Source organism: Equus przewalskii, chromosome 5 (genome assembly GCF_037783145.1).
Source record: "Equus przewalskii isolate Varuska chromosome 5, EquPr2, whole genome shotgun sequence".
NCBI lineage: Eukaryota > Metazoa > Chordata > Mammalia > Perissodactyla > Equidae > Equus > Equus przewalskii.
In genome coordinates, this window is record NC_091835.1 from 44,685,453 (window position 1) to 44,701,762 (window position 16,310).

Here is a 16,310-nt window from a genome sequence, read left to right on the forward strand (position 1 = left end):
AATAAAAATCTAGGTTTTCATTGAAATGTATTTGCATGAATAATTGTGTGTAATAAGGAATTTGCCTGACCTTTATCTCTGGTTCCAGGGAGGTAAACTCTAAACTCAATGAATTTCCTGAGTGATTGGAGTGTCTTTATTATCCATGCTGGGTCTCTCAACCCCACCTGATAGTTTATGCTAAACAGACGGCTCAGAATGGGGGCTGGCCAGCCAGGAAGACCAACCATCTGGTTAGAGGATTGGGGCTTTGAGCTACATGATATCAGTCGAGCCTCTGGGAGGGAAGGGAGGCTGGAGATTGAGTTCAACCACATGGCCAAGGGTTCAATCAATTCTGCCTACATAAGAAAGCCTCAATAAAAACTCTGGACAATGAAACTCAGGTGAGTTTCCCTGGTTGGCAACTGTCACACACTGATGTACCAGTTGGGTTCTACATCACTGAGGGTGAACGAGGTTTCACTTTTGGATCCTCCCAGACCTTGTTCTATGCATTTCTCCCTTTGGCTCACTCTGATTTGTATTATTTTGCTACAATAAAGCTCGAATCATAAGTGTTGTGCTTTCCTGAGTTCTGTGAGTCATTTTAGCAAATTATCAAACCTGAGGGAGTTCGTGGAGACCTCCTAATTTATAGCCAGCTTATCAGAAGTGATGGCAGCCCTATACACCTCTAAACTTGTGGCTGATGTCTAGAGTGAGTACAGTCTTGAGGAGAAAATCTGTGAAGTTTGCCTTAAGTCTGGGTAAGTTGCTTAAGCATGCATATGAAAAATTTAGATGTACATAAAAGGTAAACTGGTAGTAATATTTGACTTTCCAGTTCTTCTAGAATATGTCAAATGTGGTTTGATTATAGGAATTTATGTTTTTAGCAAATTTTCAGGAACATCTTCATTGAGTAACGTGAAGAAACACATGTTCAACACCTAAAATGTTTTAGGTGGAGACATAGGTAAGACTTTTCTAGATTATCTTATAAAATCCTAATACCAGTGCTTTGTCCCTTGCTTACATACAACGAATCAAATCACTAGACTTCCTGCAGTTCACACATTTAGTTATGACAGTTTAGATTTGAGCCCTTTAAGAAGTGGAACCACATCTCACATAATTCCGTGGAGCGTGGAGCCTGACACTTAGTAAGTATTCAGTGCGTGCTTTTCCTTAACTTTCTCAGTCAACTAAGAAAAGGACAGGGTTTGATCTTGTTAACAATCAATCAAGGATTGTAAATTTGTTTCCTAGAACTCTAGTATACCTATCACTGAATTTATCGCTCTTAATTTTCTTGCTTCCCTACATTTCTGGAAATTTTGTGAGGATTTGGAAATGTTTATTTTGCTTGCCATGGTATCCCCGCTGCCCAGTATGGTGCCTGGAACAGAGTCCATCCTCGACAAATATTTTTTGTACGGAGACCTAGTGTTAAAAGGAGTTTCTTACTCATAGACACTAATTATTCCATAGTTTGCAAGTAGGTAAATTAAATTTGCTTGTGACAAGAGAACACAAACCAATACTTTCTTCACATTATTTTAAGTACACCACTATAAGTATTTTTGCAAGGAAAGAAGAATAAGTTTGTGACGTTTTTCATAAAATAAACAAAAGGAAATTCTTAAAAATTTAAGCTATATTAACATTTTAGAACAAATAAAGGAAAAAGTCTGTAGATTTAAAATACAGCCAAAGACATGTCACTGTGACAGCTAATCATTATAGTCATCTTGTCTGATTTTTCCACCAGCACATGTAAGAGCAATACTTTTTATGTTTGCATGTGAATTTTTCAGATTGGTTCTTTGTCCTGACCAAATTCTCCATGGGGAAAATTTTCCAAGATCATTTGTTATTCAACTCACAATTTCTCTTTGGTGCCATAGATGAGACTTCTGGCAAATTACAAGGAAAAAAGGTCATCCAGATACTCCATCCTCCCATATTTACACAGGACTTTCTGTTTCTGTGGATTATCTATGCCAGCACTGAGGCATTATTGAATATGGCCTCGTTGAAAGACCTAATAAGCATATAATGACCTGTTTGCTTTAAAATACACTAAAAAAAGACAGCAGACAGAATTTCATGAGAAGTGACATTCTGTAATTACCTCCTCCTATCAAAAGAAAAAACAATTCCCAGAAATTAATGAATACAGCAAGAGTCTATTTCCTATCTTAATTCTATCTTAATTGCAAAAGTGGATCAATTAAAAAAAAGACTACACTGGCAAAGCCCCTGTCTTAAGGTTTTCTCTAGTCATCAAATCAATATATACATGAGCATACCATGAACCTGTTTTTACCTTCTGAGATGAGCTATACCAACCCCACCAGCAGTGTCACTGTGAAACAAGCGAATCCATTGAACAGTGTCAAACAATTCATAGAGGGTCCTCTGATGGTATTTGGAACCAATCTGTATGATATTACAGAGACTGAGAGAAAAAGGGGTCAGAATTTAGAACATTTTCTCTAAAATACTTTTATTCAAATTAGTGCTGATTATACTTCAAAGAAAGTTTATTGATGCAGTCAAAATTTGGGTTGGACTTTGTTAAAGTTACTACAGTAAAATATATTATGATCTTATAATTTACAGGTGTCTACAAGGAATAAAATATAGGAAAATATACTCTTGTACAGCTATAAGGAAAATTTGATTACTTGGTGCTTAAGTGTCTCATTATACTCACACAAATTTCACCACAATCTGAATATTTCTGATGAACTCTGGTCTGAGATGAGTCTTGTACTACAAAATGTCACAACCATTTATCAGTAACTCTCTGACACTGTGATTCTGTGCAAATGGTTAGGTTCTCTATGAAAAACTTGAATTTATCATTTAAAATTAGCATAGAGGTTAAGAGCCTGGACTCTGGAGTTCGACAAGATGGTGCTAAAATGCCAGGTCAACCACTTACTACCTCTGTGATGTTATGCAAGTTATTTCAACTTCCCAAGCCTCATTGTCCTTCTCTATAAAATGGGCGTAATACCAGTACTCACCTGTGGAGGGCCTGGGACTCTTACCTGCTGTGATATATGCAAAGTGCTTATTACAATGCTGACTTGTAGGGACTGAATAAAGGTGACCTATTTTTAACAACATTGATCTCACCAATCAAATAGCCCCTACTTGTGCCAGGCACCATGTAAAGCCCTTTATATCTTTATATTCACTTAAATGATCCCATTAAAGGAGAGGGTACCTAAAGAGAGACAATAGCTTAAGCATTGGGTCTCCAAAATGGTTATCTCTTTTTCCCTAAATCATTGTTGGTGTAATAGTAATGACGGTGGCAAGAAACTGAAAGAAAATCAAGGAGGTAAATTTTTCTTAAATTCCAATTAAAAATAATTTTTTGATATTAAAAATAGATGAAAATAAGTATATATGATTTTGTACATACCATATTAACATAACTATATAAAATATGGCAATATTGGGGCCTGGCCCTGTGGCCTCGTGGTTAAGTTTGGTATGCTCTGCTTCCATGGCCAGGGTTCAGTTCCCAAGTGCAGACCTACACCACTTGTTGGTGGCCTTGCTGTGGCAGCTCACATACAAAATAGAGGAAGATTAGCACAGATGTTAGCTCAGGGCAAATCTTCCTCAGCAAAAAAAAAAAAAAAAAAAGAGAGAGAGAGAGGCAATCTTAGGGATACCTGCAGAATATTTAAAATATTCATTATAATACGACATCTGAGATTTGCTTCAAAACTATGCAACAAGGAGGAAGACAGTATGTGAATGAGGGTAGAGGGCCTAAACACTAGGCCAAGTTTGGCTATGAGTTGAAAATTATTGATGCTGGAACATGGACATACAGGAGTTTCTTATACTACTGTCTCTCTTTTGTATATGTGTGGCAAAAAACTGTAAAGAAATACATTAAATAATATGAACAGTTTTAGCTTTGAGTGGTTGAATTATTGGACTTTTAAGTTTTCTTCCCCTTATTCTTTTGTATGCTGCAAATTTTCCTACAATGAGACATCATACATAAACATTAAAGCTCATTTAAAAAAGAAAAGTGGTGATAGAAAACCAATATACTGTAACCACTAAACCTTTAGTTTCCTTCTCTATAAGAAGAAAGAGATCTTATTCTCTCCTCTCTTCTGTCTCAGGAAATTTTCACTACGTGACTTTACCCCAGTGAAACCCTGCATTTGTCCAGCACTTTTAAATGAACTTACTGCGGGCCAGCCCCATGGCCAAGTGGTTAAAGTTCCATGCACTCGGATTTGGCAGCCCGGGTTCGCAGGTTCAGATCCTTGGTGCAGACCTACTCTACTCGTCCGCCATGCTGTGGTGGCATCCCACATACAAAGTAGAGGAAGACTGGCACAGATGTTAGCTCAGGGCTAATCTTCCCCAAACAAAAAAAAAAAAAGAGGAAGACTGGCAAAGGATGTTAGGGTGAATCTTCCTCACAAAAAAAAAAAACAAATGAACTTACTAATACATGATGTAAATGTATTAATATTCCTTCCTGCATTGATTTAGCATTTCTGTTTTCTTTCTGTGTGTCGTCCACGTATTTTTATTTATTAGCCAATGAACTTTTTTTTTTTTTTTGGTGAGGAAGATTGCCCCTGAGCTAACATCTATTGCCAATCTTCCTCTTTTTGCTTGAGAAAGATTGCTGCTGAGCTCACATCTGTAGCAATCTTCCTCTATCTTATGTGGGATGCCACCACAGTGTGGCTTGATGAGCAGTGCTAGGTCTGCACCGGGATCTGAACCTGTGAACCCAGGCTGCTAAAGCATAGTGTGCAAACTTAACCACTATGCCACAGGGTTGGCCCCCAATGAACTTTTAAAGGAGCCCCTATCTGTGCTCCAAGAAAGGTGCTGAGTGCTGGGGCTGAGGATGGGAAAAGATATCGGAATGTGTTTCCTGGATCTTAAACTCTGGGAGGGCAGAGAGCAGAGATATGCCCATTACTGAGGGCAGTGCTAAACAGGTACCTAATTCCACAAATAATTATTGGAGATGAAGATAATGATGGTGATAAATGAAAAACTGTGGAGAAGGCCTTCACATTATTGGTGGCAAGGGGCCGTGGGTACCACAGCTCTCTTGTGCAGTGCAAATCACCAGAGCATCCTGGGGACAAGCTCACAAGTTTTTTCAGGAAGATTCGAAGGAAAGTGTGAGGGAACTGCTGAAGAGGCTTTTGGAAGAAATAATTCACAGTTGCAAAAAGGATTTGGCTGATGAACTTTTCTCTCTATAAAAACGAGGAGACAAACAATGGGCAGAAAGTCTAAGTAGGCCGATTTCTTTCACTGAGAAAAAGCAGAATGTACAAGCCCATTATTACTCTGCTAGTTAATTATTAATCCTATGCTTTTCTCTTGCTAGAACTTCTGGTGCAGTATATAATTCATGAACACACTTTGCCAGCTCTCTGCCTGCTGGTTAATCTCTCTTTGGTGTCATTTTAGTCGTTTTGAAAGCCTCTGGTCCCCTTTTATAGGACAGCTTTTCAAGTCGTCGAATCTCCATTTTCAGGCATCTACATGCAGGTTCTAATCTTTTTCGACTTTATTGATCATCAACTTGATTTTTTAGGCTCCATGATACTTCTTGTAGCACATTATAGTATAGATATTATCAACAAGTCTGCCACTATTCTAAAATTCTCATTTTACTATAAGGACACCGTACAAAACATTGGAAGCATATGTGTAAGCTGGTCTTGCCAACGAGAGCTGTAATGTGCCTCCAGGTAGTGGCTGGTTAGTGTTTGCAAAGATGCCCATCACGGCATATGTGGCATCTACAAACTATAGGGCCATAACCACCTTCCTGAGGCACCTGGTACTGGGGACTCATTGCTGGAAATTTCTTTTACTCCAATTGTTCTTAATCAGCTTAAATACGTGTATTGTGTTTGGTGCGAATTTATTTTAAACATGCGGAGAAGTGCCACAGTACCAGAAAATAGAACTTTATCTTATTACCACTTTCAGATCATTTTTTCTTCCTCATCTCTAAAAAGCTTCAGCTTTGAATCTCATGTCATCTCGTTATATCCCCTAATACTTCTCTTTTGTGCTGTGGTCTGCCAATCTCTAGGACATTTTCCTCTGTTATTCGAAGTCATTAGCTCCTTTCTCGTGGTCACAATCTCCAGTTCTATTCCTGCCTTAAGTCTTGGCAATTTTAACATACATATAGATCATCCTTCTAACCTTCCATCCTCCCAAAGCTTGGTTTCTCAGTTCCTTAACCTCCTCTCCAACATCCTTGTCCTCCACTCTACCTTGGTCACTCACACTCATGGTCACACCCTGAACATTGTACCCCAGACCAGAGGTTGATGAATGATGGTCAGGTAAGGTCCAGCCTGCTACCTATTTATAAATAAGGTTTTATTGGAACACAGCCACACTCATTCATTTTGTATTGTCTGTGAGTGCTTACTTATTTTGTATTGTCTATGAACGACAGAGTTGGGCAGTAACAGAGATTGTCTGGTGTACAAAACCTAACTATTCACTATCTGACGTTTTTCAGAAAAAGTTTGCCAACCCATGCCCTAGACCAATAACTGCATCCACTTCATCGTCTTCATTTTGTGCTTCCCCCTCTGACAACCGCCTTCTGTCTTCCCAGTTTACTACTACTCAACAACAAAAATGCTTGTACTCCTCCTGGAGCTCCACACCATTGCCCCTTTCATTATTTTTCACCTCTCTCACACCCTTCATGTCGCCTCTACTCTTTTTACCCAAGTTAAGTTCCATGGTCAATTATTATAATCATATTCTTTCACATCCCCTCACTCCTTTGCCAGTCTTTTGCTTTCTGGACCATGATTAGCAAAACAATTCACTGTCTGCCATCTCTGCTTCTATATCCATGCAGCTTAATGTGGCTGGAGAAAAACACACAACCCTGTAGACCAGCTCATTTTTTTTTTTTTTTACCTGATCATAAGTTATATTTTAAACTCTTAAAAATGGGACTGTCAAACTTCCAGATTATTTAGATGCTGTAACTGCTTAGAGTTTGATATGAAAGATGATAATATTTAAATTAAGAGGAAGAAATATTATTAAATTACAGCAGAGGAGAAACCAGAAGTCATGGCTTCTTTTTATCAGGTATAAGGTACTCAAAAGGAAAAAGATCATTGCTTTTTCTTTCAATCGCTTTGTTCTATTGTCTTATCTTTCCTTCATTATCTTTCTTCATTCTCCTGAGTGATTTTCCCTAATCATTCTTTTTTTTCTTTTTTTTTAATTTTTCTTTTTTTTCGGATGTACATCATATTTCGAATTCTGTGTACATTACTTCATGTTCACCACACGAACACTATAGTGCATCCCCTCACATGTGACCCTAATCACCCCATTTGCCCTCCCCCCTCTTCCCCAATGGTAACCACCAGTCCAATCTCCAATGCTATGTGATTTTTTGTTTTTTGGTAGACCAGCTCATTTTGAATTCCTGCCCACAAACCTTAAACAGCCTCCTGATGCTCTTTGGCAACAGTTTATATCTCCCTAGTTCATTCACTCTCCCATTATTGTAGACAACAATTTTTTATCTCTCTTCTCTCTTCAAATCCCCCAAATGACTCTTCCACTCTTACTCACAGCTCATGGTCTGGCTTCCCACCTCACTGAAAAAATCGAAGAGAATTTCCACAGAATCTCCACACCATATTTATGCACCATAATTTTCTGCACCTACATACTCTGCCTTCCAAACTGTTACTATTGATGAACCAGCCTTGCCACTATCTAAAGCCAAACCCCCAACTTGTAAATCAGATCTCAATCCCTCTCCCTCCAGTATTCTCCCCTCCCTGATGCCATCAATTTTCTCTCTCTCTTGAATCATTCTCACTAACATACTATATTATGCTGTTATTTTTCCTTCTTTAAAAACGAAGAAACACAAATAAAAAACCTGCTCTTAACCCCATTCCTTTGTTAGCTACTGCTCCAATTTTTCTCTTCCCTTTATCCCTTAAACTTATTCCAATCAGGTTTTGTGCATTCCCTTGCCCCACATGAAAAAGCTCTTGTCGAAATCACAGCTAACCATGGCTTCATCCAATTGTCAATTCTCAGTCCTCATCTTATTTGATCTATCAGCAGCATTTGGCACAGTTCATCACTGCCTCCTCCTTGATACTTTCTTTTCATTTGACTTCTAAGGTATTGCTTTCTTGGTTTGCTCCTTTTCTCACTAGTCACTTCTTTTCTATCTCCTTTTGGATTTATCTTTTTTTCTTGATGACTTAATGATGGAGTGCTTCAGGACTCAGTTCTTGAATCCTCTTCTCTTTCTACACTGGCTCTTTGTCCACACTACTACCTTGATGATCTCAACAAGTTCTATCACTTTAAATACCACTGATAAACTTATGACTCTGAAATTTGCATCTATCCCGTATCTCATTAACAAATTCCAGACTTCGATATCTAATTGCCTATTTGATATCTTTATTTGACATCTCAGTTTCAACATGTTCAAAAATAAACTCTTACCATTCTCCCCAAAGCTTGCTTCACCTGTAGCCTTTTATCTCTCGTTAGATGGCATCTCCATTCTTCCAGTTTCTCAGGCCATAAACTTTGATGGCATTCTTAACTGCTCTCTTTCTCTCATACCCTATTTTTCTGTCTTCAAAATATAACTAAACTTTGATCACTTCTCACAACCTATACTACTGCCTCCCTGGTTGGAAATATTTGTCTTCCCTGGATTACTGTCTCAATTCATCGATCCTTTTCCTCACTATGGTACATTCTCCACAGTAGAGAGAGGGGTTCTTTAAAACCGGAAGTAATATTATGTCACTCCTTTTCCCATTTCATTCAGAGCCCAAGTTAGAGTCTTTACAATGGCCACTCTGACTCATCTCTTACTCATATCTTCCTTCCTCACTATCTACCAACCGCACAAGACCCCCTTGCACTTTCTTGCCAGGCACACTCCCATCTTTGCATTTACTGATTCCTCTGCCAACCATGATGTTCTTTTCAGATATCCATGTGGCTGACTCCCTTAACTCTTTCAAGTCTTTGTTCAAATGTCACTTCTCATTGAGTGAGTGACTTCTCTCCTAACCAGTCTCTTAATGCTGCAACGTGCTCCCTCCTATGCTTGGCATTCCTGATCTCCCTTATCCTGCTCCATCTTTTCTTTTTTTATAGCACTCATCACCTTCTAGCATGTTCTATCATTTAATTATTTATTACATTTGTTGTTTATTATCTTTCTCCCTTGATAGAATGTGAGTTCTAAAATGGCATAAATTTGCCTCTCTTTTTTTTTTTTCTTACTGAGGTGTCTTAAGCTCCTAGAGCAGAATAAGGCACATTGTAGACACCCACACAGTATTTTTTGGATAAATAAACACAGGTTATGATATAGCTGGGGTACACATTTTTATAATTAAGACATAATTTGAAAAGTTTTCTATGTTTTTTTTTTTCTTGTAGATCATCTCCAAAGTATGACGTGACTTGGTAAGGTGAAAAATTTCCAATGAAATCTGGGGAGTGATCCACTGTCCTTCCTTCCTCAATGCCATCACTGTAAGATATTGTCAGTAATTTGAATAATTTATTTTTATTGTGCTTGCATAGAAATAGCTGTAAAGGTCATTTGTTCATTTGTTTATTCGATCAAAATATATTTATTGGTCACCTACCCTGTACATTCACTTTTCAGGAAGGAGGAACATAGAAGAACACACGGATGAGCAAAAAGGATAAGAATCTTGACTTCAAGACTATACATTCTCATAGCGAGAGGCAGGCAGTAAACATACACATATAAATAAGATAATTTCAGATTCTGACAAGTGTTATTAAAAAAAATAGAATAGGGCTATGAACTGGAAAGTAATAGGATGACCAAGGAGGCTTCTCTGAAGAGATGGTCTTTGAGAAAACTCAATAATGAGAAGCCAGCCACTTGAAAACAGAGGAAAGGGGATTCCGGACAGAGAAAAGCAAGTACAAAGCCCATGGGGCAGAGATAAATTTGACAGCTTAAAAACACAAGATGAAGATCATCAAATTTCTAGTGAAGTGTTCAAGGGAAAGAATGTTACAAAATGTAGTTGGAGCAGTACACAGAGGCCAAATCACGTGGAGTCTTAGTTACCATTTAAGGAATTTGTCTCCAAAATCTTATTATGTAATTTTAAGCAGGGGAATAGGACTTACATTTTGGGAAGAGCATGATAGCTGTTTTGAAAGGAATAGACTCAGGGGGCAGGAAAGGAAGCAGGGAGACAAGTTAGGAGGCCCTCAGAGAATTGGAGGTAGAGGCAATGGTGACGCAGATGAGGTGGACCACAAAGGAGATGGTGAGACACGACCAGATTGAGATTACATTTCAGAGTATTGATTAGATTTGCTTCTGGATTGAAGGTGAGAAGTAAGGGGAAAACGGGATCGAGGATGACTTATTCTGCCCACACTACCAGGTGTCCTGGTGTTTAGGTTGTGGCAAGTGTGGTAGAAAAAGCTGTGAGCAGGACATCTGTGCTTGAGCCCTGAGTCTGGTACTGTTAATTCATGTGAAAGATGATAACAGAAATAATAACAACAGCACACATTATACCTGCTCATTATTGAGTGCTCTCTCTATATTAGACAATCTGCTTTTTCCTTTACATAAAATATTACATTTAGTCCATACAACAACTCTTCCCCATTTTATAGTTGACAAGAAAGGCTCAGAAATGCAGAATAATTTTCCCGAGTTCACATAGCTTGTCTGTGGCAGAACTGAGTTTGAACTCACATCTGTCTGACTTTAAGACCATGGATATTAACCACTATGCTGCACGGCCTCCCAGAGGAGTAATTCTTGATTTTACAGTTCAAAACACGCTTTCACATTTGATGTCAGTTGATTCTCAAGAAGTAGTCTCCCATTTCCATTGATTCTTACACTGATGCTGTGATATAGGGAAGAATTATAATTATTTTCATTTGAAAGATGAGAAAAGTGAAACTTAGAGGTTAAATGAATTCTCAGATCACACAGGTAGTAAGTGACAAAGCTGGAAATCAAAACAGAGTCTTCTGGTCCTTACCCCATGATGTATATAGTGAGTAAGTCAATCGACTTCATTGGACTTCAGCTTCTTGATGGGTAAATCAAGGAGGGTTGGACTCAGTGATTTACATTACATGATCTGCCTATTTAACAGTCTGCAGTTGTGAGTAACTCTCTGACTTTTGTATTCTGAACCACTATTGCTAAGCTGGCCAGGAAGTTCCTGGCTGTATTCATTCATCACCTTCACTCATTACCTTTCTTCACATCTAGCCCAGAAAATTTTGGCTGACTACTTCTAACAATTTTCTGGAAACAACATTATGGAAGTCACAAATGTTTGTGTAGTCGCATTCTTTTATACTTATTTTCTATTCCTTACAGTGTTAAACAGTGATACACTTCGAGAAACACATCTTAGAATCTCAAAAAATAATTTAATTATGCAAAATATAAGGAATGAAGTGATTTAAAATGATTAAAAAAACAAGTCTAACACATACATATATGACTATAGTTACACAAACTTTATTAATTTTATTTTGACTTTTTTCTGTGATTTACTTTGGTATTATATATGTATATATATATATGTACATATATCTTTATTAAATATATATATTTCAGGAATTTGGAAATAACTGTGAAGATAATAGAATAATTTAAGATTTTAGATACAAGTGAAAAGATTATAGTTGTCATTTAGGATGATTACTCTAAAGGTTGTGTGCTCAGTAGACAGAATGAGGGAGATATTGGAGGTAGTTAGGAAGTTATAAAAATAATCTTGGTAAAGTGTAATTAGAGCTTGAGTTACACTCAGGGCTCCCAGTGCAGGGAAATATAAGGAAGGTAGAAATAGAAGATGTAATAGATTATACTGATACACACACACACACACACATTACTGTATTGCAAAAAGTCACGGAAAAATTTTGATGAATTTTAAAGTAGCTGCTTTAATTAATATAAGCAATCTAGATAATCCAGAAAATATTTGATATTTGGTAAAGTTATTTTGAAGCTGTCTTATGAAACACTAGTGATCACACAATGTAGTGTAGTTTAATTTAAAGACATTGAGTTATCTGGAAAATTGGCTGAAAATTTCATTTCATTTACATGTTTATACACTCTCAAAGTACATTAAATTTATTTTTGGAGGGAGTGTACATGTGAGTTTACCTATGAGTGAGAGGGAGGGAGGTGGGAAGAGAGAACGTAGGAGAGAAGATGAGAGTTTTCATCTATATTGGAGTTGTCTTCTAGGTTTTAGCAGAGGTCTTGCCTCCTGTAGTGTATATGAACAAATGGTTACTTCCCTTAACCAGGTTAATCTTTCATTCTGTCTGCATTTAGGCAGAATTAATAGTTGTTCTGTATGTGGCAGAAGAATGAAGAGAAATTAGGCAATTTTTTTTAAATGAAGCTGAAGCATTGTGGGAAATCTCCAGGGAGTAAATAGATTGCCAATCACTTGAATGTTCCCATTGAGGTGGTATGTTCTGTGTAAAGGCCCAATACGTTCTAATATTAGATGACAAAATTGTTACTCACAGGCAGGGCTGACCAATGTTTCAGCCACTCCAAGTAAAATGTACTGAAGAATCAGGTGGAAACAGGGCATGGAGGAAACGGTGAAAACTTTGCCTGAAAGTAGCTGTTCCACTTGAGGGAAGTGTTTTCTGTGTATTTGCAAGAAGCCAGCTATCATCACAGACAATGCAGCTGAAAGATTTCCAGCAACTGAAGGAGAAGAATGCAAAAGAAAAAAAAAATTAAAAACAAAGCTAGAAATAAGCGTAACAGGTCATACTATTTCTTATACATTGACACTAGGGAGTGTTTCCTCAACTTTTTTTTGCCCTAGGGATATCCAGCTGCCAGTTAACTGTGTTGTATGACCATCCTGTGCTTAGGCTCTGATCTCTTGAAAGGGCTGCTTTGACTATTTCCTGACTTACTAGTTACACAGCTCCAGGCAAGTTATTTAATGTCATTATCACTTTCCTCAGCTCTGAGATGGGGTTAACGATGCTTACTTTGCTGAGTGGCTATGAAATTTAAATAATATAATGTACTGGTATTATTATAAGGTTTCCTGGTAGCAATTAGAAGCAGTTATTGTTGAAGATAAAGCAATGGTTTTGAACTTTTATCCCCAGATAAGATATATCATTCTTGATAACTTTTTTAGGTATATGAGTCAAAAACGATTTGGGGGAAATTTAAAATAAAATGATCTCTTCATAAGTTTTAATTATTCTTTAAAAAGTGGTTTTGAAATAACCTGTATGCATTATCAGTCCTCAGTTTTTTGACATTTTTCCAATCTTCGCAGAAAAAGTAAAGCAGCTATTAAAGAATCAAAGACTAGAAACTTTTGTTTAGGAAAAAGAATTTTTTAAGGTAGATTAGCTAGGTTAAGAGTACAAATGGAAGCAATTATTCAGATAGTGGTCCAGCTTTTCTCCTTCTTTTACTTTTAAGGAATTGTCTAGGAAATTTTGGTTGAAAATGAGTAGGGATTTTGTTACAGTTGTTTTAATAGTTTATATCTACTGCAACCATTCCTATTCTCAATTTCTCTTTCATATTATTGGACTTAATCCGATCGTTAGAGCAGAGGCAAACTTTAGCCTGACGGAATTTACTTGAAATTTAGAGATGGTCACATTTTGCTAACTTGCATAAAATTTCAGATAAGGCAAACCTTTCAATTCAGAAAAATCAACCTAATGTTTAAATAGCTTAGTGTTTGTTTTGGTTGATAGAGAAACTGGTAGGTAAATTTTTTGATTATATCTCAGCATTTAAATGTATCCAGAAAGTCTGCTGTTTGCTTATTCCCCAAGGAATAGAAGGTGTAAAAAAATGAGGAAATTTGAATAGCAGTTGAAAATTTGAGGAGTTTTTAAAATTTATTACTACTTTAAATTAAATTCCATAAAGGCCCATCCATAGTGAAGTAGAAATTTTGTTTCTGTAAACAGCTCACAGAAAAAATATGAATTTCAATATTAACTACGTTTAAGATCAAATTCATCACATAATTACATTTGTCTAGATGACTTGGAACATTACAGGCTCATCAGAAAGAGAGATAATTTGTCAACTCCATTTAATACTTACTCTGTTCCTGCTATATTCAAGGCAATATGCTAGGTGCAGCTGGGGATATAAGATGAAAAATATCTGTTCTCAGTCTTTGCAGACTTATATTCTATTGGGGAATGTAGGAAGAAGAACTTATTTATAGTTGGAGAGGTGAGAGAAAGCATTTTATGCTTTAAAGAAAGAAGTATTTCAATATGAATAGGTGAGGGCAGCACAAATGGCATGAACAAGAGCACAGAGTTGTGAAAATGTCGGACAAATTTTCAGAATGGTGAGAACCTCAAGCTATTTAGGAATCACTGGAGAAGATAGATTGGGGTCATGAGAGGTATTTAATATATTTTTAAGGAATTTGGAAAGTACTCTGAAGATAATGGAATCATTGAAGATATTAGACACAAGTGAAATGATTACAATTGTCATTTAGGAAGATTATTCTAAAGTCCATGTGCTGGTTAATAGAATGGGGGGGGATGTTGGAGGTAGGAAGAAAGCCAGGAAGTTGAAAACTAATCTTGGTAAAGTATAATGGGGGCTCGAGTTCTAATCAGGGCTCCCAATTCTGGGAAATATACAGGGTAGAAACCTAGGATGCGATAGATTCTACTGATAAAACCATAGCAGTTGAAGCAAGGAGCAAGGAGAAAGCAGATGTCAATGTTGAATACGAGTCCAGGTGACTGGAAAGATGGTAGTGACAATAACATAAATAAGACCCACAGTAGATACGGACAAAATGAATTTGATTTTTACTTGGGTTAGAGGTACAAAGGAGTAATCCAAAGAGAAGTGCTCAGAAAACAACTGAAAATGCGAATCAAAAGTTACAAGTTTGGAGGCCAGCCCGGTGGTGCAACAGCTAAGTTCGCATATTCTGCTCCAGCAGCCCGGGGTTTGCTGGTTCAGATCCCGGGTGTGGACTTATGCACCCCTTGGCAAGCCATTCTGTGGCAGGCATCCCACATAAAAAGTAGAGGAAGATGGGCACAGATGTTAGCTCCTGGCCAGCCTTCCTCAGCAAAAAGAGGAGGATTGGAGGCAGATGTTAGCTCATGGCTGATCTTCCTCCAAAAACAAACAAACAAACAAATCACAAGTTTGGTTGAGTTAAGAGAGAAAGACTAATGAATCATCTACTGAGTTGCAATTTAGGGTCTGGTGAAGTTGAAAGATAATTGGGGAGGGAAAGAAGAGAATGTCTAAGTAATGCGTTCAAATATATTTGTATTTAGGGGCAAGAAAAAGAAGTACAACCACTGAAAGAAAATTTAGAAAGGTAATGTCTAAAGGAAATTTTCAAAGAGGAGAATACACAAAACAGTACTTTTGATCTTTTCCCTTAATTCTTCTCCTACCCTCTTCCGCATCTCCTCCAGTGCCTTCATGTACTCAAGGGAGAAATCTGGAGTCTTCTCTCCTTTCCCCTACCTCCAAATATATTAAGTTCTCCAGATTTTATTTCCAAAATATATTGTGAATCAACATACTTCTCTCCATAGCCACTGCCATCATTCTAATCCAATCCACTATCATTTTTAAATGAGACTATATGCAATAGCATATTAACTGGGCTTCCTGTTTCCAATGCTGCCCATCTGTAACCTGTTAAGCAAATAACAGTCAAGGTAATCTGATCTAAATGCAAATTAAGTGTTACTCTTCTGCTTAAATTCCTTCTATGGGTTTCCATACGGTTAATATGAAATCCAAAATCCTTAACAGGGCTGTATGATCTTGTCTGTACTTACTTCACTCTAATTGCTTGCTACTTTTTCCTCTGTGACCACGTTTCGGCCACATTGGTCTTCTTTGTCTCTCTTGACTATTTTAACCTCATTCCCACTTTGGAGCCTTTGCTTTGCTCTTCTTTCTCTCTGAACTATTTTTCCCTACTCGTTATCTGCCTATTTATCCTTCAGGTATGCATTTCATGATCTAAATTAGATCCTACCTGTTAATCTCCCCATAATATCCATTTTGTTCACCACACTTACCACAATTTGAATTTAAATATTTTTGGTGTGTTCATTTTTACCACATCTGTTTCAGTGACTTGATTGGAAGCTTGACGAGAATAGGAACCAAATTTGTTTGCTTATGGGTCTCCACTACCAAGAAAAGTGCCCAGATTCACAGT

At 37.3% G+C, this 16,310-nt stretch overlaps 1 protein-coding gene across 1 annotated transcript in view; it reads right to left on the reverse strand.

Moving 5' to 3' along the window:
* The window catches only part of SLC15A5 (solute carrier family 15 member 5), an 86,694-nt gene that overhangs the window by 23,915 nt on the left and 46,469 nt on the right, over nucleotides 1-16,310 (reverse strand). The window contains 2 exon segments of the mRNA XM_070619699.1: nucleotides 2,312-2,443; nucleotides 12,614-12,802. Coding sequence (XP_070475800.1) covers nucleotides 2,312-2,443; nucleotides 12,614-12,802 — 321 coding nt within the window.